The 27,178-nt window shown below is 37.1% G+C and overlaps 1 protein-coding gene across 3 annotated transcripts in view; it reads left to right on the plus strand.

The window, feature by feature from the left end:
* CHN1 (chimerin 1) overlaps nucleotides 1–27,178 on the plus strand; it is a 159,943-nt gene that overhangs the window by 65,272 nt on the left and 67,493 nt on the right. For 2 of the 3 annotated variants that reach the window (XM_045830448.1, XM_045830459.1), the window contains one exon: nucleotides 23,376–23,664. In XM_045830448.1, coding sequence (XP_045686404.1) covers nucleotides 23,376–23,664 — 289 coding nt within the window. Of the gene's footprint in view, nucleotides 1–23,375; nucleotides 23,665–25,719; nucleotides 25,744–27,178 lie in introns of those variants that run through there. The other variant, XM_045830467.1, reaches the window with a different exon arrangement.

The following is a 27,178-nucleotide window of genomic DNA, read 5'->3' on the forward strand; positions in this document are numbered from 1 at the left end:
TCTAATATAACTGGCTTATATTAGAAGTGTCTGGAAAAATACATTTATAATCGTGTATGTATAGATAGCTCTCTCCTACACCACACACACACACGCACACACACATGCACGCGCCCACAGACACAGATTTCTTTCTCTGAAGATAATTTTGTCGTAATCCTAAGGCAGATGTCAGCCTTTTGTCGTTTTTGCTGTCAGTTGTTTAAGGATAGGCTTCTACCCTGTCAAAGTACAGAGGAATGACTGCGTTTTTCTCTGACTATAAATGTACAAAATAATGTAAAAAATGCAGTAAGTTTTTCAAAGGGGTTAAGATGCTGCTTATTTTAGGAAAAATACCTTTTTCTTTAAATTTCAGTGGATTTCAGAAACTGGAACATCCATTTTAAATAAGAAGGAACACAAGGTTCTAAATAATTATACAGCCTTTTCTAGGCAGATTTTGCCAGAACACACAGATTTCAGAATTTTGGAACACACCAATTTTAGATTCGCCAGCATATAGCAATAGAAAATGGGAAAAGAAACTCCTCTCTTTCTTTGCTTCTCTTCTGCCTCCCCCATTTTTCATATTTATAAGCCATTTTACTAAAGTGATTTGAATCACTGTGATTTGAATGTTGATATAACATTTATAGTATATATAAAAGAATAATTAATGCCATAATAATATGGTAGGTCTGCATTATATATATGGTTAGTGATACACATTAAAATTTAAGTAGTTAAGTGTGACATTTGAACAACAAATATGAATTTTGAATATGTGAGGAAAAGAGGTTTATGGTTTTCTTTCACAAACTTAATCTTTGTCATATGGATACATAGAGAAGTTAATGAATTATTTAGCAGTATCCAATTCTATGTGGAGAATATAAAATAGGATCTTTATAAAAGTTTTTTTTTTCTTTTTAATTTTAGATTTGGCCTTTGTGACTTTTCATTTTTGAACTGATATGAGTAAAAAATATTGGAGTCAAAAATAGTTGAAGACTGTAAATGTCACATAAGCATTCATAGATTTGGTTTCAGAGTCCAGTATAGGTGTTGTTTTTAATTAATTGGTGAAGCCTTTCATTTTCCTTTGCACCAGACATGTTTCAGATGATAGATTTAATCACATTCATATCTGTCCTCTACTAACTAAAAATATTAATAAATCTTCAGTTCTCCTCTGTCAGTAAAAGTAAACAATTCCTGTGAGCTGAGAGGAAAAAATGGAAACTTTTCATATATATAATTAATAATTATAGTAAGCTTGCAGATTTTAGTAATCTGCCATTGATAGGGATAGCTTTTCAAATCACTACATATCATGGGTAATAACTTCTATTGTCTTGCATGAAGAGCTGTATCGGGATGTGCTGAGGGAAGAGTAGTTATTAATTTGTCTCAATGGATTGTTGTTTTGGTATTCCTAATCTATGCCCTCAATTTTCTGAAATATATATATTCTTTTAATAATTTTAACTGTAAATTACAGTGTTGCTTGCCTTATGCTCGTTGTACAACAGATCTCGAGAACTTTTTCAGCTTTTTCAACTCTGTACCCACTGAACAATAACTGTTCCATTCCCTTCCCCAGTTCCTGGCAGCTACCATTCTCCTTTCTGTCTCTATGAGTTTGATTACTTTCGATAACTCATATAAGCAGAATTATGCAGTATTTATTTTTTTGTAATTGGCTCATATTTTCTTTATCTTTTCATCCTTTGATGGACATTCAGATTGCTTCCACATCTTGCCTATTGTGAATAATGCTGCAGTGTACATGGATGTGCAGATAATTCTTTGAGGTCTCTTTTTTTCTACGTATTATAGTTTTTTAAATTTAATCTTTACTGTATTTTTTTCAAGGTCTATTTTCAGTTCTTTTGTATATGTACCCTAAAATGCTAATGCTGGGTAATATGGTAGTTCTATTTTTAATTTTTTGAGGAATCTTCATACTGTTTTTCATAGCACCTGTACAATTTACAATTCTGCCAACAGTGCAGAGTCTTAATTTCTCCACATCTTACCAACCTTTGTTTTTTTGTTTATTTTGGTAGAAACCATCTTAATGGGTATGAGGTGGTACCTCATTGTTGTTTTAATTGGTGTTTTCCTGATGATTAGTGATGCTGAGCATCTTTTCATATGCTTGTTTGCTTCTTAAGGCAATTACATATCTTTTGATAACTGTTCATGTCCTTTGCCCATTTTTTAATCAGGTTATTTTTTATTGCATTATGTATATAGTTTACAAATATTTTCCCCTATTTTGTAGGTTACCCTTTCACTCTGCTGATTGTTTCCTTTGCTGTGCAGAAGCTTTTAAGTTTGGGTTTCCTTCCTTCCTTCCTTTCTTTCTTCCTTTCTTCCCTTCTTTCTGTTTTTTTTGTTACTTGTGCTTTGGTGTCATATTCAAGAGGTCATTGCCCATTCCACTGTTATGAAGCTTTTTCTCTCTGTTTTGATTAGGAGCTTTATGATTTCAGGTCCTATATTTAGGTCTTTAGTCCATTTTGAGTTAGTTTATGTATATGGTGTAAGATAAAAGGTTCTTCATATTTTGCATGTGGATATCCAGTTTCCTCAGCCTTATTTGTTGAAGAGACTTACTCCCATTGTGTAGCCATGGCTCCCTTATTAAAGATCATTTTCTATATGTATGAAGGTTTATTTCTGGATTCTTCATTTTATTCCATTTGTCTATATCTGTCTTTATATCTGGCTAAGTGCTTACCAATTCTGTTGGTATTTTCAAAAAATCAACTCTTTAGTTTGTTAAATTTCTTCAATTGTTTTCCTGTTCTATATTTCATTTACTTCTGCTCTCATCTTTATTTTTTTCTTTTGTTAACTTTGGGTTTATTTTTTTTTTCATGAGAACCTAGAAGCTGAGTCATTCTAGACTACTTTTTATACCTGAAAATTAGAAAATAATAGCTTTGGAAATTGCCTAAAGAGGTGAACAAAGAAGCATTTAGAACATAAACTAGTTTTTTTAGATGTAAAGTTACAGAGTTGATTTGAGATCTTGTCGTTTTGACATAGTTGCTATAAACTTTCCTCTTAGCACTTTGTTCTTTTAAAATTTATCTGAAGATATTTTCTAATTTCTCTTGGGATTTATTTTTTGGCCCATTGGTTATTCAAGAATGTGTTGTTTAATTTCCACATATTGGTGAATTTTTCATTTTCCTACTGCTGTTGCCTTCTAGTTTATTCCATTGTGATTGGAAGAGAGGCTTAGTATGGTTGTGTTCTTTCCATTACCTTTTATCCTCATGTACCCCGCCTCCCACAATCACCACCCTGTTGTCCATGTCCATAAGTCCCTTTTCCTTTCTGGTTGATCCTTCTTCCCACTAACTAAGCCCCCAGAGCTGTCAGCCTGCTCTGTATCTATGAGTCTGCTCTATCTTGCTTGTTAGTTCAGTTATTTACATTCCCCATATAAGTGAAATCATATTTAACTTGTATTTGTCTTTCTCTGACTGGCTTATTTCACTTAGCTTAATGTTCTCCAGGTCCATCCATGCTGTCACAAAGTGTAAAATTTTCTTTTTTATGGCTGAGTCATATTCCACTCTGTAAATGTCCTACAGCTGTTTTATCCATTTATCTACTGATGGACACTTGAGCTGCTTCCATGTCTTGGTGATTATAAATAACACTGCAATGAATATAAGGATGCTTATGTTCTTTTGAATTAGTGTTTTGGATTTCTTTGCATAAACTTCCAGAAGTGGAATCACTGGGTCATAAAGCAGTTCCAGTTTTAATCATTTGAGGTATCTCTGTACTGCTCTCCACAGTGGCTGTACTAGTCTGCATTCTCACCAACAGCACAAAAGGGTTCCCCTCTCCACATTCTCACCAGTGCTTGTTTGTTGATTTATTGACGATAGCTATTCTGACCGATCTAAAAGACCTGTACCTGAAAAATTACAAGACATTGAAGGAAGAAATAGAAGAAGATACAAATAAGTGGAAATATATACCATATTCATAGATAGGAAGAATTAGCATCATTAAAATGTCCGTGCTACCCAAAGTAATCTACAGATGCACTACAATTACTATCAAGATACCCATGATGTATTTTGTGGAACTAGACCAAATATTTCAAAAATTTATATGGAACTGCAAAAGGCCCTGAATAGCAACAGTGATCTTGAAAAAGAAGAACCAAGTTGGAGGAGTCATGCTACCTAATATCAAACTATACTATAAGGCCATGGTAATAAAAACAGCTTGGTACTGGTATGAAAGACACATAGATCAATGGAACAGAGTAGAAAGCCCAGAAACAAACCCACCCCTTTATATCAATTAATATTTGACAGAGGAAGCGAGCACCTACAATGGGCTAAAGATAGTTTATTCAATAAATGGTGTTGGAAAAATGGATAGAGAAATGCAGAAAAATGAAGCTAAACCACCTCCTTGTGCCACACACAAGAGTAAGTTCAAAGTAAATTAAAGACTTAAATATTTGACCTGAAACCATAAAAATTCATAGAAGAAAACATAGGCAGTATAATCTTGGACATTGCTCATAGCACTATTTTTTCTGATATATCTCTTCAGGCAAGAGAAGCAAAAACAAACACATGGGACTACATCAAACTAAAAAGGTTTCACACAGAAAAGGAAACCATCAACAAAATAAGACACCCCACTGAATGGGAGAACATACTTACCAATATTTCTGATAAAGAACTTAAAAACTCAACACCAAAAAAACATTCAATCCAATTAAAAAATGGGCAAAGGACCTGAATAAACACTTCTTCAAAGAGGAATTACAGATGGCCGACAGGCATATGAAAAGATGCTCAATGTCACTAATCATCAGAGAAATGCAAATTAAAGTCACAATGATGCAATCTTTTTAAATTTGTTAAGACTTGCTTTGTGACCTAACATGTGGTATATCCCAGAGAATATTCTCTGTGTTACTGAGAAGACTGTATTGTACTGCTTTTGGGTGCGTGTTCTGTATGTGTCTGTATGTCTAAATGATATATAGTGTTCAAGTTCCCCATTTTGTTATTGATGTCTAATTGTTCTGTTATGGAAAGCGGGGTTTTGAAATATGCTGCTATTAATGTGTTACGGTCTATTTTTCCCTCCTGTTCTATGAATATTTGCTTCATACATTTGGATGCTCTGATATTAGCGAGATATATATTTATAATTGTAATTTATATCTTCCTGGTGAATTAATCCTTTAATCATCATTCAGCATATAGCATCGTTGTTTGTTTTTTTTTGTCTCTTGTGACAGTTTTGACTTCAAGTCTATTTCATCTGATAGAAAAATGGCCACCTCTACTCTCTTGCGGTCACAATTTGCATAGAATATCTTTTTACATTATTTCCCCTTCAGCCTTTTTTTGTGTGGATTTTCATACCAAAAGTGAGTCTCTTGTAGTTGAATATTTTTTACACATTCAGCTCCTCATTGTCTTTTGATTGGAGAGTATAATCCATTTACATTTCAAGTTGTCCCTGGTAGAGAAGGACTTCCTGTTGTCATGTCTGCCCTTCTTTTCCTCTCTTGCTGCTTTCCCTTGTTCCACTGACTTGTTTTTAGATAGAATAGCTTTGATTCTTTTCTCATTTTGTTTTGTGTGTCTTCTATTGGTATTTTATTTTTTGTTACCATGAGGGCACACAAAACATCTTATCGCTATAACAATATTTTAGGCTGATACAACTTAACTTCAGTTATATACAAAAATGTATCTTACCATCTCCACTTATGTTATTGATTTCATGTGTACAAGAGGCAACCGGTCGATGTTTCTCTCACATCAGTGTTTCTCTCCCCTCTCTTTCTCCCTCCCTTCCCTCTCTCTAAAAGTAAATAAACACAATATTTTAAAAAGTCTTTATATTGTGTATCCAATAACATAGTGTTATAACTGTCTTTGTGGTTTTGTTTTTTAAATTCTATACCAGAATTAAAAGAGTTTATGCACCAGTATTACAGTATTCTGTATTTGTTTGTATACTTGTACTTACCAGTGAACTTTATATTCTTAGATGCTTTCATGTTGCCGTGTAGTGTCCTTTTATTTCAACTGGTAGGTCTTCCTTTAGCATTTTTAAAAAGATTTTATTTATTTTTAGAGAGGGGAAAAGAGAAAGGAAGAGAAGCACTGACTGATTGCCTCTCGTGTGCCCTAACCAGGGACCTGACTTGCAACCCAGGCATGTGCCCTGACCTGGAATCCAACCAGCAACCTTTTGGTCTTTGGGACAATGCCTATCCCACTGAGCTATACCAGTCAAAGCCTTTAGCATTTCTTTGAAGGCAGGTCTGGTGATGATGAATTCCCTCAGCTTTTGTGTATCTGGGAAAGTCTTTATTTTTCCTTCATTAAAAAGAATAATTTTTACAATTATTTTTTACTTTCGCCTGAGAACATGCTCACTGATTTTTGAGAGACTGGAAGGGAGAAAGAAAGAGGGAGAGAAATGTCAATGTGAGAGAGAAACATTGTTTGGTTCCCTTTTGTAGGCACCCCAGCAGAGGTCTGAACTCACAACATAGGCATGTGCCCTGACCAATAATAGAACCTGTGACCTTTTGGTTTGTGGGACAACACTCAACCCAACTGAGCACACCTGCCAGGGCTCTGCTGCTGCTGCTTCTTCTTCATCTTCTTCTTCGTCTTCGTCTTCTTCTTCTTGAAGAGTTTATTTATTTATTTTTAGAGAGAGGGACGGGAGAGAGACTAATATGGGAGAGAAACTTTGATCAGTTGCCTCTTGTATGCACTCTGACCAGGAACCGAACCCACAACACAGACATGTGCTCTGATCGTGAATTGAGCGGGTGACCTTCCACTTGGTGGAATAACACCCAACCAGTTGAGCCACACTTGTCTGGGCTCTTCTTCATTCTTGAAGGACACTTTTGCCAGATGAAATATTCTTAATTGGCAGTATTTTGGTGGGTATGGGTGGTCAGAAATTTCAGTCCATCATCCCATTCCCTTCTGGGCTGTAAGGTTTCTGCTGAGAAAGGTGCTGATAATATTATGGGAGCTCGTTGTACTTGGTAAGTCACTTTTCCCATTCTGTTTTCAAGATTCTTTGCCTTTGACTTTTGACAGTTTGAGTTTTTGTCTCGATATGGACTTCCTTTATTTCATCCTGGTCGGAGTTTTTTGAGCTTCTTGAATTTGGATGTCCATTTCTTTCCTATAATTTGGGAAGTTTGCAGCCAGTGTTTTTTGTTTCGTAGGGTTTTCTTTTTCAGATAAGCTCTCTGTCCTTTCCTTTTCTCCTTCTGAAACTCCCATAAAGCATATATTCATCTGCTACCATAGTCCCTTAGGAGTTTTATTTCTCTTCATTCTTTTTTGTGTGTGGTTCTCAATAATTTCAAATGACTTGTCTTCAACTTTGCTGAGTCTTCTGATTGATCAAGTCTGATATTGAATATTTCTGCTTGATTCTTTTTTTTATAGTTTCTATCTCCTTGTTGATTCTGTATTTTTGTTCATGCATCATTTTCCTGATGTCATTTCATTTAGTTTTCTACCTGTGCTCTGTTTTAGATCATTGAGATCCTTTAAGAAAAATATTTTGAATTCTTTGTCAAGCAACTGTTCCTTTGTGGCTGGTTTCTGGGAATTAATTTTAGTTCCCTTGATTGGGCCTTGTTTCCCTGGTTCTTCATGTGATTTGTGATTTTATTTGTTGCTGCATTTTATGCATTTTTAAAAACAGTCACTTATCCAAGTTTTTATAGACTGGCTTTATACAGAGGCTGACCTTTGCCAATCAGTCCAAATAAAGATTTCAGGGGGCTCTGACACATTTTGGTGCATGTTATGTGATTTCTCTGGGTTTGTGTGTGTGTGTGATTTCCCAATTAGAGAGGTTTTTTACTTTGTCGTAATCTCCTGCACCGTCTGGTGACTGTGGTACTGCAGGTTCTTCGGTGCTACAGGAGCAAGCTTCCCTGCTCTCCTTGCTCTTAGTAGCCCCCAGACATCCAAAGCATGCCAGCTCCCTGTAAGGTCCCCAGATCAGGCAAGACAGACACCAGTCCCCTGGGCAGCTCTCTGAAAAACAACATTCTTCTCCCTCCTTCATGAGGGAGAAGTAACAAGTTGACACCTTCTGACCGTGCCAAGGCATGCCAACATCTGTATGGGGTAATGTAGGCTCTCTGATGTTGCTGCAGCCTGGCCCTGCCTTCCCTTGCTCTTCAGCATCACCCCAGCACCCAAACTATGCCAGTTTCATTGTTCTAAATCATGCAAGAGGTTAACCAGTCCCTTGGGCAGCCCACTGAAAAGCCGGATTGTTAGACACATGTTCCACTATCCTCCCCACTCCCCCCTCCCCAGCAACACCCAGAGAGAAGCCGCAAACAATCTGAGCTATGCTGACTTGTGGAAGGGGCAGTTGTGGATAGAATAAAATAACTCTTCTCTCCTGTTTCAGCACAGTTGTTCTTGGCTTTGCACTTTCCTGGGGTACTGCAATTTCCTAAGTGGTTTCTGGAGTTCTCATAAAAGAGTTTAGGCCCATATATTGTTAATTTGGTGTCTTTGAAGGGGAACAGGGACTGGCACTCTTGTTCCTTCATCTTGCTGTTACATATTTTTTTATACACATGACCCTTATCTTATCAAATATACCGAATATGTCTTCTGGTTTGTCCTCCCACCCACCCTCCTTAAACTGCCCTGTCTTCCCTGAGTCTAGCAGAACAAATCTCTTAGGAATTCCTTGTTATCCCCAAGCTAAAATAGCTGCCCTGTGGCTCTTGTCATGGTTCTGAGAGAGTGCTCCTCCCTCCCCCTGCTCCCCATCTGCTCCTTGCAGACAATTGTGTTAGCTTTTGGCTCTGCTTCTGCTTTCAGTTGTGGTCACTCTGCAAGCTACAGATTTACTCCTCATACGAGGTCTTTCAGAATTTTTCCTAAGGTTCACAATAGGTGTTTTCTGCCAGGTTTTAAAGCTTACCTAGAAATCTATTCATGAGTTAAGTATTTTTATTTTCAGGATGGTACTTAATGTTCAAGATTATATTTTATTCTCTACGGAATACATTTATGCCTGATATCAATTACATGATTTTTAATTGATTTTCTGGAAAGATGTTCCCTGACTGTAACTAAGAACAAGTACCATCGATAGTAATAGTCTGTTTGCCTATCTGTCTGTTCTTTATGAATGAATCGAGATATTCCATCTAGGCAGAAATTAAGACTTTTTAAAAAGATTTTATTTATTTATTTTTAGAGAGAGGGGAAGGGAGGGAGAGAGACATTGATGTGAGAGAGAAACATCAATCTGTTGCTTCTTGCATGATCCCCAACCTGGGACTGAACCCGCAACCCGGGCATGTGCCCTGACGGGGAATTGAACCTGTGACCTTTCACTTTGCAGGACGATGCCCAACCAACTGTGCCACGCTAGTCAGGGCAGGAATTAAGTCTTACCTTGGTTTCTTTGGACCTCATATAGTGTTTGGCATATATTGTATCGGGCTTATTTAATAACATTGCATAAAATACATTAGATAATTGTCAGATTTAGAATACTTCCCCGTGATACAGTTCTTTCCATAAGTAAGGAACTAAAGAAACCTATTTTTTCATTCTATTATTGCTCTTGCCTAAGGATCTCTTAAATGGACAGGTATTTATGATTCCTTTGCTACATTGCTCTAAAAGATGTATGACCCAATTATTGAGCTTTTGATTACTTTTTTGGCTTTGTGATTTTAAGTAAGTAAATATGGTTAGTAGTTCAGAACATGGCTTTGCAGTCAGACAATCCTGGATTCAAACTCTATTTCCAGCATTTTCTGAGTTGCTATGGGCAAATTGCTCATCTCCCTAGATCTCAGTTTCCTTATCTATAAAGTGAGGACGTAATGATAATACCTTGTATGTATTAGAAGGATTACTTGGGATAGTGCATACTTAGTGCCTACCACATTACACTAAAAATATTAAATAGAATTATTAAAATGAACATACACAGACATTGTAAGTCTTTTACTTATTAGCCATTAAAAGTCAACAAGTGATAACTCTGACTTTGCTGAAAAGTCTTTTTTTCCAGCTAACAGCTTGATTATATCTGATGCCTAACATCTTCATTAGAGACAAGAGGATAGGTAAAAACAACCTCAGAAACAAAGTAACGATTATAATTTGTTTATTGCTTTTTTGCAGCCTGAAATCCTGTTCTGGTTGTATTTAAAATCTGATGAGAATAGTATCCATCAATTTAAAGTAAATCTTTATGTTAGAAACTGAGACAACCAAACCCAAAAGAATACGTGCTGTGGGATTCCATTTTATACAACATAATAGGAAATTAGAGTGACAGAAAGGGAGTGGCTGAACAGGACTGGGGAGAAGGATAGGCTGCGAAAGGAAATGATGCTACTTTGGGGGATGCTGGAATTGTTATGAATCTTGACTGTGATAGCATTATCGGTTAAAGCTCATTGAATTGTGCACTTTATTGCAATTTATTATTTTTTAATTGATTTGAGAGAGAGAGACATTGCTTTATTGTTCCACTTATTTATGCGTTCATTGGTTGATTGATTTTCATATGTGACCTGACTGGAAGTCCAACCCACAACCTTGGTCTTTTGGAATGATGCTCTAACTAACTGAGCTACTGAGCCAGGGCCTGAATTGTGCACTTTAAGTCGTTACAGTTTACTTTATATAAATTACACATTAATAAATTGATTTTTAAAGTGAGGGATTTTTATGATGCATTTTACATAGTCATTTGCTTATTGTTAGGGAATACTAGGTAATAAACTTAAAGGTATATACTTAACCAAGTTTAGGCCTGCCTCTGCTCATCTACAGTAATGTTCCACTTGTCTGGACCTCAAACTGTTGGCAACTTCAAGTCTCCAGAATATGGTCAGAAGCTGGAAGTCAATGTGAAATGCCTTTGAGTGGCTAGATAACTGCCCCAGGGCCCATGTGTTCACTGCAAAGGAATGCTCAGTAATCCTCATTATAATCTATTTAATAGCAGTCTATATAAAATATTAATCAGGCATTTTGTCTTTTTTCCAATCTTATAGCAGGTTAAAAGTAGCAAATTAGAAGTTGAACACAGGTGGTACCCTGCAAAGAGGTTTTTTAAAAATAATTGCTAGATTCAAGAACTATAAGTTCATAACAAGCAAAATAGAGACAGACTCACAGATAGAGAGCAGGCTGACAGCTCTGGAGGGGGTTGGGAGGGTGGAGGGATGGGGCAAGAAAGAAAAAAAGGAGAAAACTCATGGACACTGACAACTGTGTGGTGACTGCAGTGGGGTGGGAGGTGGGGGGAGGTGGAAGAAGGTATGGGGGGGATAAATGGTAATGGAAAAACACAATAAAAAACTGTAAGTTCAATAATTGGGGGCAGTGTAGATCAGGGAGGGAAAGGTGAGTCAATACACTGTAATAACCTCTGGAGTATTTCTGTATTCAGACACTCAAATTTTAGTAGTAGTATATTCATGATAACAAACCTGAATCTTCAGGTTAAAATTGTAGTTTGTGATTCTGACAATTGTGTAGTTTATACAGAAATGATTAAGTAAAAGCATTTTGTTGTTTAAAGGAATTAAATAGTAGCAATCTGGAAAATATATAGAGTGTCTGGCACAAATAACATCCCTTTTTTATTACAAAATCATAAGCATGTAATTCTGTAATATAACAATATCACACTCAAGCACACCATATGACATTTTAAGTGAAATGTTCAAATTAAAACTATAAATAATTACATCCACATTATTACCTTACCAACCACACTCAGACAGACTTTAGTTCTTCCAGACCCATATATCAGAGGTGTGTCAAACTCATTTTCACCAGGGGCCACATCAGCCTCGTGGTTGCCTTCGAAGGACTGAATGTAATTTTAGGACTGTATAAATGTAACTACTCCTCAACAGTTAAGCGACAGCTCGGCACTGCCCCTGGGTAGAAACAAGGTGCTGGGCCGGATAAAACAAGGTGGAGGGCTGTATTCGGCCTGCGGGCCTTGTGTTTGCCACCTGGGCTGTATATGAATGTATGGATTTGTTTTTATAGCACACACACACACACTTTTATGCATGTATAGAACTCTGCCAGGACTCACACACATATATAGCTCTGTGCTCTTGTAGACTTCAATGGCTTTTTATCCTGAGGTAGTAGACTCATGAAAACAAGATTTTAATAAGCTTTTAGTGAGACTGATCACCAACTCTTGCATAAGCCAAATCTGTTGTGAATTATACAAATATATTGATAGTCTCTGGACCTATCCTGGTTTTAACAAGATTATAATGTGTGCACAGACTTTATAAGTAAACATACATTTACTTACTGAATGTACAAAATATTGTGTCTCTGATTTAATGAAAACAGGATAGTGGAAGTTACTCTGGTTCACTGCCTTAGAAAAAGTATTTCCCATTCATTCACTCCCAGTTGTAACTACAGAAAGCAATTTCATGTTACACAGCTCATCACATGAAGAGCATTACAGTTCTGTAAATGACACATTCTGCATCATGATCATCATTTTTTAAAAATTATTCCCAACAAAGGTCTAGTAATCTGCTCAATTTTGGAAATCCTGTAACTTGCATATATATAGAGAGAGAGAGAGAGAGAGAGCGAGAGAGAGCACTTTTTTATTGTTACATTTAGCTGGCCTACTTAAGGGGAAGGTATTAATGAAGTCTTTACTAATTCTATTCAATAGCCATTTACTTAGGGCCTAATATGTGCCCAGCGCTGTGCCAGTTTCTGGTGCTTTTAAAAGTGAAATAACTGATTCTTAAGGGCTCAGGGCGTGCTAACATGTTTAGACTTTTTCTTATAGACACTAATACACCATTAACAATTTTCATGAGGGAAAACAATGTCAGAGGCTCTCTCTTGGAATAAATTTTAGCATATGTTGGCAGAATGGGTGAGTTTGCATAGATTCAGAAAGACCAATCAGTAAATAAAAGTTGTAGTATAGAGGAGATTGAAGAGTCTCAGATAACTGTGAAAGTTTGGCTGGGCTGACTTATGTGGTGGTGGTGGTAAAGGAATGGTTTCTGAAGGGGAAGAACAGCTGCGAGGACCGGTAAGCTTGGCTGGGCACCCGTTGCACCCGCAGTGCTTAGGGAGGCCTGGGAGAGCAGTGGGCTGAACTCACGTTGGGCTGGGAGGCCGTCGGGGAGAGACCATAAAGCAGTCCTTACCAGTGGAGAAAAAGAACCATTTTACTTTAAACAATGAATTGGGTTTTTTAACTTTTGTTTAACCTTCCTATTTTATTATTGAGGAACTTGAACCTCTCAGTTGCTGTATCTGTAATTCAGATTAGACTGGTATTTTCCAAACTTTAAACCACATAGGAACACCTTCGGATCTTGTGTTAACAATGCAGATTCTGAACCTGAAAGTCGGGGGGTGGTGGCACCCAGGGGCCTGGATTTCTAATAAACATTACCAAAGTGATGTTCTTTAAAAAATTTATATTAAGTTCTATAGTGTAAGTTCTGTAGTGTAAAACACTTGAAGGGATTCTGTTTCTGATGGCTTTTCTTGCAGACTAAGATTGTTGACTGTCATTTGGATGTTTTATTCTCTGCTCTTGTTTTTTTAAACAAATTTATTGTAAAATAAAACATGCAGAAAAATATGTAAAGCATAAATACATTTTAAAAAGCGATTACAGTCCTGGCCTGTGTGACTTAGTTGGCTGGAGCGCTGTTCCATACGCCAGAAGGTCTCAGGCTCCGCCCCCAGCCGGGGCACGTATGGGAGGCAGCAACTGATGTTTCCCTCTCACATCAGTGTTTTTTCCTTTCCCCGTCTAAAATCAATAAACATATTAAAAATTATAAATAAAATAAAAATTGGTTACATTTAAATTCATGTTAACCTATATAATCCCTAGTACATCAAAATATAATAGTAGTTAGAAATTCCATTTCCCTTTTTGTCATTATCTCTACCTTTCACATTATAGTTAACCACTGTATTCCCTGTATAGTTATCTTATACATGTTTACTTCACAGTCTTAACACACATATATACATTCCTATAAAATGGCATTGGATTGTGCCTACCTTTAGGTTTTATATAATTGAACTACACTGTACATTTTCTTTTGTGAGTTCTTTTTCCCCCAGCATTTAAAGAATTCTTTCATGTTCTTGAGTGTATGTTTTCCTGCTATGTAGTATTTCATTGTATTAGCCAGGGCTCTCTAGAGAAACAGAATCAATAGGGCATGAGTGTATAAGTGTGTGTGTGTATTGAAAGAAGTTTATTATAAGGAATTGGGTCACGTGATTGTGGAGGCTGGCAAGTCCAAACCTGTGTGAGTGGGCAGACTCGAGACCCAGGATAGCTGATGGTGCATATGAAGTCAAAAGGCAACCTGCTGGGTAATCCCCTCCACTCAGTGAGGTCAGTCTTTTTGTTCTGTTTAGGCCTTCGACTGATTGGATAAGGTCCACCCAATTAGGGGGAGCATCTGTTTTTCCCAGAGTTCACTGATTCAAGTATTAATCTCATCTGAAAACACCCTCCAAGTTGATATATAAAATTGACCAACACAGCTCTGGCCATGTGGTGGTTGGAGCGTCATCCTGTGCACCAAAAGGTTGCAAGTTCAATTCCCAACCAGGGCACATACCTGGGTTGCGGGTTGGAGCCCCAGTCAGGGTGTATATGGGAGGGAACTGATTGATGTTTCTCTCTCATCGATGTCTCTGTCTGTCTCAGATCAGTGAAAGCATATCCTTGGGTGGGGCTTAAAAATTAATCAACACAGTATGTAGACCACAATTTTTTTTTTAACTGGGAGTTTATGTGGTTCCTAGGTTTAGGCATTTTGAGCATTGCTGCTTTGTGTGTGTGTGTGTGTGTGTGTGTGTGTGTGTGTGTGTGTGTGTGTGTGTCCCAGTACACATAGTCACTCATACTCTTTGGGGTGTTACCCAGGACTGCTGGGTCCTGGGTATGCATTTATTCAACTTTACTAAAGAAGATAAAAACCTTTCTGCCAAGCAGTATGCCAGGTGTTGATTATATCAGACATTCTGTATTCTTGCCACTGCTTGGTATTGTCAGACTTGTTGAATGTTGCCATTCTGGGGATTTCACTTGCATTTACTGGACTCCTGTCTGTGCACCTTTTCACATTTACCCTCACGATGTGGGTATATTTTTGTTTATTGTGTAAGCTACTGTTCTTCAGTTATGGTGAATTTTCCTGAATTGCCTCTTTGGTTTCTTACCCTTCTATTTTCTTGATCCTCTCTTTCCAGAGCTCCTATTATGTAGATGTTGGACTTCCTGATTCTCTGTCATGTTTTTTCTCTTGTATTTTTTCTCTTTTTGTCTTTTTTCTCTTCTTGAATATGTTATCAGCTTTATTTTTCATTTATTTTAAGGTTTTCATTTATAATACATTTTCTTTTTTTTTACTTATATTTCTATGTATTCTATATCCATGTCTTTTTTACAGCATCCTAATGTTTCTTGGTAAATCCTTAAGAACAGAAATAGGAAACATTTTACTTTTGCTCTGATGAACATACTGATGATTAAATTTTTTCATCTCTTTGCATGGTTTGTTTCCTTTAGCTTTCTTTAATTCTCTTTTTCCTTCATGAGAGAGATTTTCCTTAGATGTCAAGTGGTCATTGGCTAATGGCTCATTGAAATTCATTTGGTGCTGAAGAGTTGACTGGTGGTCCTGAGAGCTTGCTAGAAGCCTGCCAAGTGTCGTGTGAGATCTCTGTTCTTAAGATTTTTCTGTTGGGCTGATCAGATTTCCCAGAGAAGAGTCTTCCACTCTTTTATCAGGAAAGAAACAAGTCTTCTGAGAACCTGGTGGGGAAAAGACATGGAGGTCTCATTTTCAGCATTTAAAACTCTCAGTTAGTTTTCAGGATCATACCTCAGCCTTCGACTCTCTCCGGTGTTCCTCAGTTTAGCTTTCTTTGCTTTATCCTAGGCAGAAAGCAGAACTTGTCTTCCACCAGAATGGGGGAGAGGTGGTACTGGGGACAGGATGGGGAGGGTGGCGGGCAGACCATCAGCTAATCCTTCTATGTCAGTTCCAGAGCTGCCTGGTGCCACTTCTGGAGCTTTAGGTACTGGTTTACTTCTTTCCTGAAGGTGATTTACCCTGATAAGGGAGTATCATGAGTTCACATGTTTTCATACTTTTGCCCACTTTACCATCCAAAATTATGTAGCATTATAGACAAAAGTATCCTAATAAAAGTTTTAGATGTAGAAAATATTTAAAAATTGTATATCGCCAAGTTCTCTCATCCTTAGCTTTTTTTAGTTAATCCATCTAAATTCTCTTCCTAGTGTTTAAGTGAATGCCTCCTCATAGTCTTGTCTTGATTTTATCCTTTCTTCTAAGGGTATGTTTAGATGAATTTATAAGATATTTGTATTTCACCATTAGATTAGCTTCTTTGACTCTGATAAACAATATACAAATATAAATAAAACTGTTTGTATGATGGTTTCTGGAAATAGTTCTAACACTTTATTGTTAAATTAGACAAGTGTGTTGTATATGCTTTGTTTTCTGTTTGTTAACAGAAAACATCTGTTAGCTTGGAGCTTTCCTTTGAAGAGATACTTCCAGATACTTTGGCCCAAATCAGAACTAATTCTTGGTTTCAGAAAAAGTAAAGTATAATCTCAAAGGCTATTTTTTATACATGTTTTCATCACTCTGTACCTCTGGAATAAATTTTTTATGAGTATGGTTTACTTGCTAAAAAATAGAAAGGGTGCTATTAAGGTTTTTGTTCACTTTTTAAAGTTAGATTTTAGAATTATGTATTTTGAAATTCTTCTGAATGCAACTGGGCACAGCATTAAACGTTTCTTAAAAGCATGAAAATCAAAACCTGGAACCCTGGAGAAAAAGGCAATCTTTCTAAAATATGGTAATTATAACAGTAGCAGTTGAAAGCAGATTATCCTAATCTGTGTGCGTGTGTGTGTGTGTGTTAACTATAGTGCCATTTGGAAATGATTCATCTTGTTCCACCCTGTCTGAGTGAGCGTTTGGGCCTGTATAGTTTCAAACATGTTCAACAAAGAATAAACAGCTATTTAAAAGAAAGGGCAGCCCTGGTCAATGTGACTCAGTAGGTTGGAGTGTCATCCTGTGACCAAAAGGTTATGGGTTTGATTCATGGTCAGAGCACATGTCTAGGTTGCAAGTTTGATCCTCTATCCTTGATTGCTGGTCCAGGAACACACGATCCCCAGTCTGGGCATGTATGGAGGCAACCAGTTGATGCCTCTTGCATTGATGTTTCTCTCTCTCCCTTTCTCTCTAAAAGCAATGGAACAGATGTCTTTGAGGAACTTCTGGTCAAAATGGAGGCTTAGGTAAACATGGCTCACCTCCTTACTCACCGCCACATACAACTAAACTACAAAACAACTGTAACCCAGAACCGTCAGAAAATCAAGCTGTGTGGAAGTCCAAGAGCCAAGGAATTAAAGAAGTCACATTCATCCAGATGGGCAGGAGGGGCAGAGAGGCAGAACAGGCAGTCCCATACCTACATGTGGTAGATAAAAAAAAAATTGGAGGGATACCTTGGGAGTGAAAGATCCCAGCCCCAGGCTAGACCACACAGCCCAGGGTTCCAGCACCAGGAAGATAAATCCCCATAACTTCTGACTGTAAAAACCAGTGGGGCTGGGGCAGCAGAAGAAATGACAGGATTCTCAAGCATCTCCTCTTAAAGGGCCTGCAGTGAACTTAGAACTTCTGCAGAATCACACCTTCTGGGCTCCAGCACCAGGGCAGCAGCTGGAAGGGCATACGGGAAGAAACTGAAGTATCCGGCATCAGGCTGAGTGCCAGGGGACAGCTTCTTTTTGGACAAAACTTCAGAGCTCAGGCAGCAGCGCTGTCACCTTTCTGAGCCCTCCCCCACACGGAGCCACAGATGAGTCACACCTTATCTGAGACTCCATTCACCTGGTTCACCTGGGTTGCCCCAACCTGGTGATTACCTAAGGCTGTGCCCCATCCAACTTCCCAGTGTGCTACAATAGGCCATGCTACTAGGACAGGGCATCAAAGCAGCTCTTCCTAATATATAGAAACGTATACAGGGAGGCTGCCAAAATGTGGATACAATGAAATATAGCTCAAATGAAAGAACAGAACAAAACTCCAGAAAAAGAACTAAATGAAATGGAGGTAAACAATCTATCAGATTCAGAGTTCCAAACACTGGTTATTAGGATGCTCAAAGAACTCATTGGGCACTTCAGCAGCATAAAAAAAGACCCAGGCAGAAATGAAGTTTACAGTAAGGGAAATAAAGAAAAATTTACAGAGAATCAACAGTGAAGTGGATGAAGCCAAGAATCAAATTAATGATTCAGCATGTAAGGAAGAAAAAAAAACATTCAATCAGAACAGCAAGAATAACAAAGAATTAAAAAAAAAAACAACAAGGATAGGCTACGGGGATTCTGGGACAACTTCAAGCGTAGCAACATTCAAACCATAGGGGTGCCAGAGGAAGAGAAAGAGCAAGAAATTGAAAACTTATTTGAAAATATAATGAAAGAAAATTTCCCTGATTTGGTGAGGGAAATAGACATACAAGTCCAGGAAGCACAGAGAGCCCCAAACAAGTTGGACCCAAAGAGGATCACACCAAGAGACATCATAATTAAAATGTTAAGGTTAAAGAGAGAATCTTAAAAGTAGCAAGAGAAAAGCAGAGAGTTACCTATAAGGGAGTTCCCCATAAGACTGTCAGATGATTTTTCAAAAGAAACTTTGCAGGCAAGAAGAGACTGACAAGAAGTATTCAAGGTGATGAAAAGCAAGGACCTACCACCTAGATTATTCAATCCAGCAAAGATATCATGTAGAATTGAAGGGCAGATAAAATGCTTCCCGGACAAAGTAAAGCTAAAGGAGTTCATCAAGCTAAAGGAGTTCACCATCACCAAGTCATTATTATATGAAATGCTAAAGGGACATGTTTAAGAAAAAGATAAAAATTTATGAACATTAAAATGGCAATACATACACAACTATCAACAACTGAATCTAAAAAACAAACTAAGCAAGTAAGCAGAACAGAAAGAGAATTATGGAGATCATTTGGAGGGTTATCAGTCTGGAGGAAGGGGGGAGAGAATGGAGGAAGAGGTACAAGGAATAAGCATAAATGGTAGGTACAAAATAGACAGGGGAAAGTTAAGAATAGTATAGGAAATGAGGAAGCCAAAGAACTTATATGCATTTTCTTTTTATAGAAAAAGAAAATTTTCCTATAGAAATGGAGAGAAAATGATTTAGTTTTAACAGTTTTTACAGATCAGTAGTCTGCAGTCTGTAGAGTTCAGTAGTCATCACTAGATCCATTTCATGTGTCCTGCTTTCAGTATGAGTGTATTTACTGGCCTTTCTCCTTCTCCTCTGGAGACCTAATCCCACGGCACAGTGGAAGACTGTTCTTGCTTCTCCCCTCCCACCTTTGCACTCTGTTGTAGCCCACTCTGTTTAACGAAGTAGGAGGCACTTATTCAGGGACACCAAAAGAAAAAGAGCTTTGTCAAAAGAGCTCTTCCTTGCCTTTTGGACTGTTAAATCAATTTACACAGAGATGTCACTACACAACCAGTGTTACTGGTTATTTACTGAACCCCTTCCTATGCATATTTTTTAAATTTTAATTGTTGTTCAAGTATAGTTTTCTGCCCTTCACCCCAGCCCAGCCCATCCCCCAGCCCTCCACACCTCCCTCCCGTCTCCACCCCTCTTTGTTGTTGTCCATGTGTCCTTTATACTAGTTCCTTCAAACCCTTCCCCCCTTCCCCTGAAATTCCTATGCATATTTATTGAGTATCTTTTCTGTTTTACTTTATTGATTGATAACTCAATCTATAACTCTCTGCAGTGGCCTAAGCTAAGAAAGAGAAAGGTAACTGCCATTCATTGAACCTACTGTGTACTTAGCTTGGACTTATATATTCTTACGTAATCCTCACAGCCATACGGTGCAGGGTGATGTTATTCCTGTTTTCAGGATGCAGAATCTGAAGAATGGTTTCCCCAAAATCACCCAGCTAAGAGGTGGCAGGTCAAGATTTCAAATTAATTTGCCTGATGCCAAAGCCTACAGTTTTCTATTAAACCCAGGCCCTGCCTGCCCCCAGCCACACCCCATTCCCGACTGCAAGGGTGCTTTGTATCTAGACAGAAGCAGCAGCGCTGAGTCCTTATGCTAGGTCAAGCATGTGTGCACTGAGATGTTGCTAAGCAGTGAGTTTCTTGGTTTTCACAGTGTGAGGGAGATAGTAGATTCACTTGGTGTTGTGAATCATTGTATAGAAATAAAACTTTTTGATATAAGAACAAACTTACATACATTTTTAAATCACTTTTTAGAAATCACTCTAAAGGTAAACTTTTTAAAATTCAGCATTACATTTTGCCTTTGTATTGACTTGTTTTTATGTTTATCTATTTCTTGAGCTTATCAAGGAAACAGGAACTTTATTATGTATGAACTACCTAGTATTTAACATTGTCCCTGGGTGTCTTGTTAAATGTTTATCAAATAAATGACAATCTGTGAGTCATAAACTTTTATAAGGAAGGATTCTTTCTTTGCCTTTATATTTGGCATCTCCCTTATATGGGTCTTTTTTATAGAATAGACACATCCATTCACCACCTCTGCTCTAAGATTCTCTGTCGTGCCTTTCAGATCAAAGAAGGGCAAAGGTCTCTGTCGGTCTGGACTGTGGTGCCATCCTTTATGTAACTTCTGAAGTAAAAGAGAGGACAGTATGGAGCAGGTGAAGAAAGCATATAGTTCCTTTAATGAAAGTAATATAATTTTTCTTTAAGAAAATAATAAGTCCAAAATGGAAATTGATATTTTTGTGCTTTGAGGTTAAGTTTTAATCAACTATATTATAAGTTATTTTAGTTGTCTAATCCACTCTCTTAAGACTGGAAGTTTGGTCTGAAAGTCTAGAGCTGTAGTGCAGGCCGAGACAGAATTGGGAGTCATGCAGAGTCTCTGAAGCTACTGTGAGGAAGAGAAAGGACAAACTGCTTAGTTTTTTTCACCCAATAATTCAGAGGTAGACAGGAACTCCTCTCCTTGGACGGGTTAGAAATAGCCCCATTGTCAGGTACCAGGAAGTCTAACCCAGACTTCTAGTCTTTCAGTCCAGTCATTCCAACCCAGGTGAGGCCAGTTCAGAGTCACCCTCGCCTCCACCCTGTGCTCCCATACCTCTCAGGTTTCAGAAGACAGTTCAGTAACAAGTGCCTGCCACCATTGATTGGAGGGTCTTTGCATGCTTTACCCATTGTAGAATACCTGTTGCAAAATCCTAAGTCCCTGTAGGAGTAAAATGATCTAATCCCTCTAATGGTGAAAGGCCTCTGAATACAACTGAAATATGAAGGGACTTAATGTTAAACAATGTTATGAGTGTTTATTGTTATAAGAATTTATTAAAACTGTGAAGTGGCTTTCCATGTTGATTTCTCAATACCAGATAATGACTGGCAAAGAGGAAATAATAAAGCAGTATATTAAGCTGAAAGAAACTTTTATATTTAACTTTGATGTAGAAATTGTACCTTCTAATTTTTTAGACTTAGAATGAAATTTACTTAGGAGAAATACATCTTTAACATTAGAGAAAAATGGACAAAGCAAGAGTAGAATTATATGAATCATTCACTTGAATGTGAATCAAATTTAATTGCTTCTAAAGAACTAAAAATTAAATAAATTTTATTTTAGAGAAAGGGCCAACATGGATAGAATGTTAGATTTTAAAGAGGAATTTTAACAAATATTTTATTTATTTTTTGAGAGGGTAAGGGAGGGGGAAAGAAACATCAATGTGTGGTTGCCTCTCACACGCCCCCTACTGGGGACCTGGCCCACAACCCAGGTATGTGCCCTGACTGGGAAATGAACCAGCGACCCTTTGGTTCACAGGCTGGCACTCAATCCACTGAGCCATACCACCTAGGGCAGAATTTTAGGTTTTAGATTGCATGATTATTAAAGTCTAATTTGAACTACAGAAACAGATACCGCAGGACATTATAAAAAATAACTTTGTTAACTTTTTAAAGGACACATTAAAAGTAAAATCTTAAGTTTCTAACTCCTGTCCTTTTAGAACGAAACCTATAGCAGAATAATATTTTGCATAAGTTTGTACTTCTATTTAAATACTTTAATTTAGTATTAAAGAGGGTATTACTTTAGTTTCTTAGTTTGCCTTGTTCTGTGTATTATTAACAATGAAATTAAATGTATTTTTTATGATTTGTTTAGTTTTTAATTAGGTATACTCAAGATTACCTTTGGGAGACCACAATGCTAGTATTATTAACAATGAAATTAAATGTATTTTTATGATTTGTTTAGTTTTTAATTATGTATACTCAAGACTGCCTTTGGGAGACCACAGTGCTAGTCGTGGGTGCCTATTGGTGTCAGCTTTTACTGAAGTCAGTGCGTGTTCTTGTCTTTGTCTGGCAAGGACATGGGTGTAGTCATGCCAGCTCAGATCCGTGTCTGAGGTTTGCTACAGAAAGCAAAATACTGCAATTACCATAAAACTAAACCAATCTTCTCCAGTTATCAAGCATAACGCAAAAGTGAGAATAAAATTTTTAGAATCTAATAGTTTATGACATATATGCCATGTATATTGCAAACATTTCTTGCTCGGACTCAACAAGCAGACACAGAAAAGTGACTGTAAAAAGGAAGAGCGAGCCACTGACCTTTGAATAGAAACAGCAGAAGTGTGTCTCCGCTGCCCTCCTGCCCTCCTGCCTCTCTGGCTGGACGCCGGCATCACGCTCAGGCGAGCTCTACGTGGAACTTCCCTGTTACTAAGATATTAATGCTGGTGTCTAAAGTACATTGAATACTTTTATTATCAACTTGAAGAAAACATGTTAATAGAAATTTCATGCACTATAGAGTTGACCGATTGAATATAGAATGTGTTCTAATAGGACATGAAGTTTATTTTCCCCTGTTTTTCCTACAGGCATAATGAAGCAGCTTAAAAAGATAAATAAGAACACACTTTCCCTTTTAGGGTAGCGTGCTTTTGGCCAGTTACCCCTGGTTGTGCAAGTTCACTCTTGGTGTTCAAAAGGTTAATTTTCTATATTTCAGATGATTCATAGAGATTAGCCACAGTTTATTTAACAAAGAAGACACAAACCAATAGCTTTTTATTTTTTTTTTTCAGAAAGAATTCACTTGGTTACTTTTCTTAAAAACATCTTTCCCATTTCATTGAGGCAGATTTGGAAGTCAAACCAGAAACTTCAGGCTCTACTACGATGGAAAGCACTTCGTTGGGGAGAAGCGCTTTGAGTCCATCCACGATCTGGTGACTGATGGATTGATTACTCTCTATATTGAAACCAAGGCAGCAGAATACATTGCCAAGATGACGATAAACCCAATATATGAGCACATAGGATACACAACCTTAAACAGAGAGCCAGCATACCAAAAACATATGCCAGTCCTGAAAGAGACACATGATGATAAAGATTCTACAGGCCAGGATGGGGTGTCAGAAAAAAGGGTAAGCTACCGTGAATCCACACTTTGTCTTCTTCTGTTGGGGGTCCTTACAAGAAAGTCATTATTGCCAGAAGAGATCGATTTCTCCACAGTGCTTTGAAAAGGATATGTGTTTTCCTTAATGTCTAGTTTCAGTGGTCTTAAGCTTTGCATATATCTAATTCTTAGTTAAAATATGTCAGGTATATTTTTATATTCCTGATTATTTTCTATTTTATCAGTTCCACAGTTTTAAAAATATGTTGGAAGAATGCCCTAGTAAAAAGTTCAGGGGTTTTGTTCAGAAGCATAACTTATGGTCAAGAAAAGATTGCTAGAATACGTAAGAGATTGAGGAGTTGCATTATCTATCAAAATTATTTTTTGTTTCCCTTAAAGATAATTCCCCATAGAAATAGCTCTATTATTTATAAAACTGATATATCTATATTTTAAAAATATAAATGATTAAATTCAGTTTACAAATAAGTCTTACACTATTTGAGAATCAGTCAGTGTTGAATAATAGGAAGATTTATTTCTTTATGGACTTCTGAATGAGAAAGATTACTGTTATTTAATTATAAAAGAATTTGTTTTCATTTGTCATTTTTATTGTTGTTTAAGTACAGTTGTCTCTATTTTCCCCCATTTATTTTTTAAATATAAGTATTTAAGGTTCACATTAGGAATTTTAGTTCCTTGATTATTTTACTTCGAAAATTGTCCCTAGTCTCCCCTTCACTCCAAGAAAAAGAGTGAATTGCTTGATGTTTTACAATGAATGGGATTTAGTTGGGGGAATTTTATTGGGATCATGTTAATTTATTATATTTTGAGAATCTTCAGTTGCTATATTAAAGAAAAGCAGTATTTATAGTGGTTTGAGCTTGGATTCTGTCACTAAATAGATTTGTGTGCAAATTTTTCCATTTTACCAGTTGAGTGAACCTCAGCAAGTTATTTAATTTTTCTGTGTATTGATACGCTTAGTGCAAAATTGTAATCAAGTTGTAAGGATCAGTTGATATAGAGTGTATAAAATAATGAAACAATGCTAGACATGTAGTAAGCACTCAGTGTGAGTTTGGTGATGACATTATTATAACAGCCATATCACCTCCAGACAGCATCCTAAAATACTTCCAGTAGTTACCTTAGCATATTTAGGTACAGAACGGAAATTTTAAATGTTCATTTTTCAGTCCAAATTTTAGTTTCTGGAAGGTCTTATTAGAGTAGCATTCTGTGGCTACAGAGAAACGAACATCTTAAATTATAGACTATAGAAAATTTGTAGAAAATGGTTTTTCATATACTCATATTTGTTAGTAACCACAGATCTTTTTTTGGAAGTAACCAGAATTTAGAATCCTAAGTGCATCCTGTGTTTAATATTCTTTTCATTCTCTAGTTCCCATTTTTTTACTTTGGTTTTTTTCTATCCATGACATTTTTCAATAATGCTTTCATTTAAATATCTAATACTGATATTACATTTTATGCAGATGTGCTTGAATATTCCAAGTCAGCATTTGTGAAATATTTAAAAACGTGTACATGTGAGTCTTTCAAAGTTGATCAGCCTAATGATAACCTTTGCGCATGTATTCTCTGTACACTTTTCATTATCAGGAAAGTTAAGCCAAAGACACTTAGGTATATCACATTGGGCTAGTCGTGTAACTTCCTGAGACCTTGCTGATCCCTCCTACAAAGTGAAAATAATATTCACAAGAGCCAAGAGTCTGAGGCAGACAATGCCTCAAGGACCCTTTTACCTCTAGTACCCATGGTTCCCTAGTATTCTGGCAACATTACACGTCACATTACCTGGATGCTCTTGTGCTGATGGCCAGTGATAGCTACATACAGCGAAATAGTTGGCACTGGGAAATATCTGTCTCCAGCAGTGCACAATTAAGAATCATTTAAAAATTATTCTTAGCTTTAAACTGCATGCATCTTAAATCTAGTTGGCTTAAAATCTACTTACTCAAAAATAGATTTATTTTATTTACAGGTGTCATCCAACAGGACAGGGATGATGGCCTGTTCAACAGCTTGAAACATTGATTCCCTGTCACAGTGGATGACATTTGTAAGTAAAGACAATCATGTTTAACTGATTTAAAATACCTACTGACACAAGTATAGTTTAACAGATATTTCCTGGGCCCTGAATAGCCAAAGCCCCTCTTGTCTGTGACGCCTTTTCCTCAGAGGAAGAAGTGTTGGCTCTGCCAGAGTTGGTGTGCCGTGAGGGGAAGTCACTGGTGTGGGATTAAGAGCTGGGTCGTAGGTCTCCAGGAATTGATTCTCTGTGTTACTTTGGGAATGTTGCTTCCCTTTTGTGAGACTGCATTTTCCCGCCTTTAACAGGAGGGCTTTGGACTAGATGATCTCCAAGGTGTGGTCTTTTTAGTGTGTGATCCCCCAGGAGTGGAAATGGTGCCGCAGAGACACAGCACAGCACAACCAGAAAGAGCACTGAAGTGTGGTCTTGAAAGGAGAGGTCTGTTTTTAGCTTACGCCCCAGCTAACTCTGTGACCTTGAGATATTCTCCTGGCCTGTGTGCACTTCAGTTTCTTCCTGTGTGTAAGATGGGGGTTTTCTGCAAAACAACTGATTTTGCAGGATTTTAATAAATGCTTACTAAAAAAGGGTTCTGTGCTCAAATAGGTTCAATAAAATTGTTTTTTAAAACTATTTCATTTCTGTAGGATGCTTTGTTAATAACCTAATGTACGTGATGACCCTCCATGAGTGCTTATCTGAATCACCCCGCCACTATTCAGAACATTTTAGAAAAATAATGTTCCATGAAACGCATTTTGGGAAATTTTGAACCAGATGACCTCTGGTTCAAAACAAGGAAAGATATTGTTCTAAAATTAAGGATGAGAATTTCTTTTTTTTCCCAGTCCTTAGGTGTAAGCTGAGCATCTGAGCTTTTATGGACAGTTGGCAAGATGGTTTTATGGCTGTAAGGGTTTTGGGATCTTTTTGGTTTTTTTCTCTTTTTGTTTTTTTTGCCTTGCCACAGGAAGTGTATCCTGAAAATTTGTAGTTGTCCCTAGGAAATCTGGTGGTCTATTATGAGGGGACAATTTTTTTCCAAGTGATAGCTATGTCATTTTTCTCATTAACAAGTTAGGTTGCTTCCTCAGCTTGAGATACCAATTAGAACCATTAAAAAATTTTTTAGATGTTGAAAGACATTTAATCATAAAGTTGTAGCATGTTGAAAAGCCTGGCTTCTTTCTCTTCTAAAATAGTTTAACTGTAGCATCCCAGTTTGGCAAGAGCCCGATTTATATTAGTTACTACTTTTTTTATTGCAAGAATTTTTATAGATGATTAATGCTATTAGTTAATTTTTTAAAATTTATTTTGGAACTACATTTAAATAATTTCTTCTTCCAAGTAATGCATATAATATGTGTGCCTCAACCGATACTGGACCAGTGGCTGAGTGCAATAGTTTTATGATAATTTTATACTTAAAAACAATGCAAATTTAAATCCTCCAAAA

Source organism: Phyllostomus hastatus, unplaced genomic scaffold (assembly GCF_019186645.2).
Source record: "Phyllostomus hastatus isolate PE091 unplaced genomic scaffold, TTU_PhHast_1.1 phas_contig_1, whole genome shotgun sequence".
NCBI classification, from domain to species: Eukaryota; Metazoa; Chordata; class Mammalia; order Chiroptera; family Phyllostomidae; genus Phyllostomus; species Phyllostomus hastatus.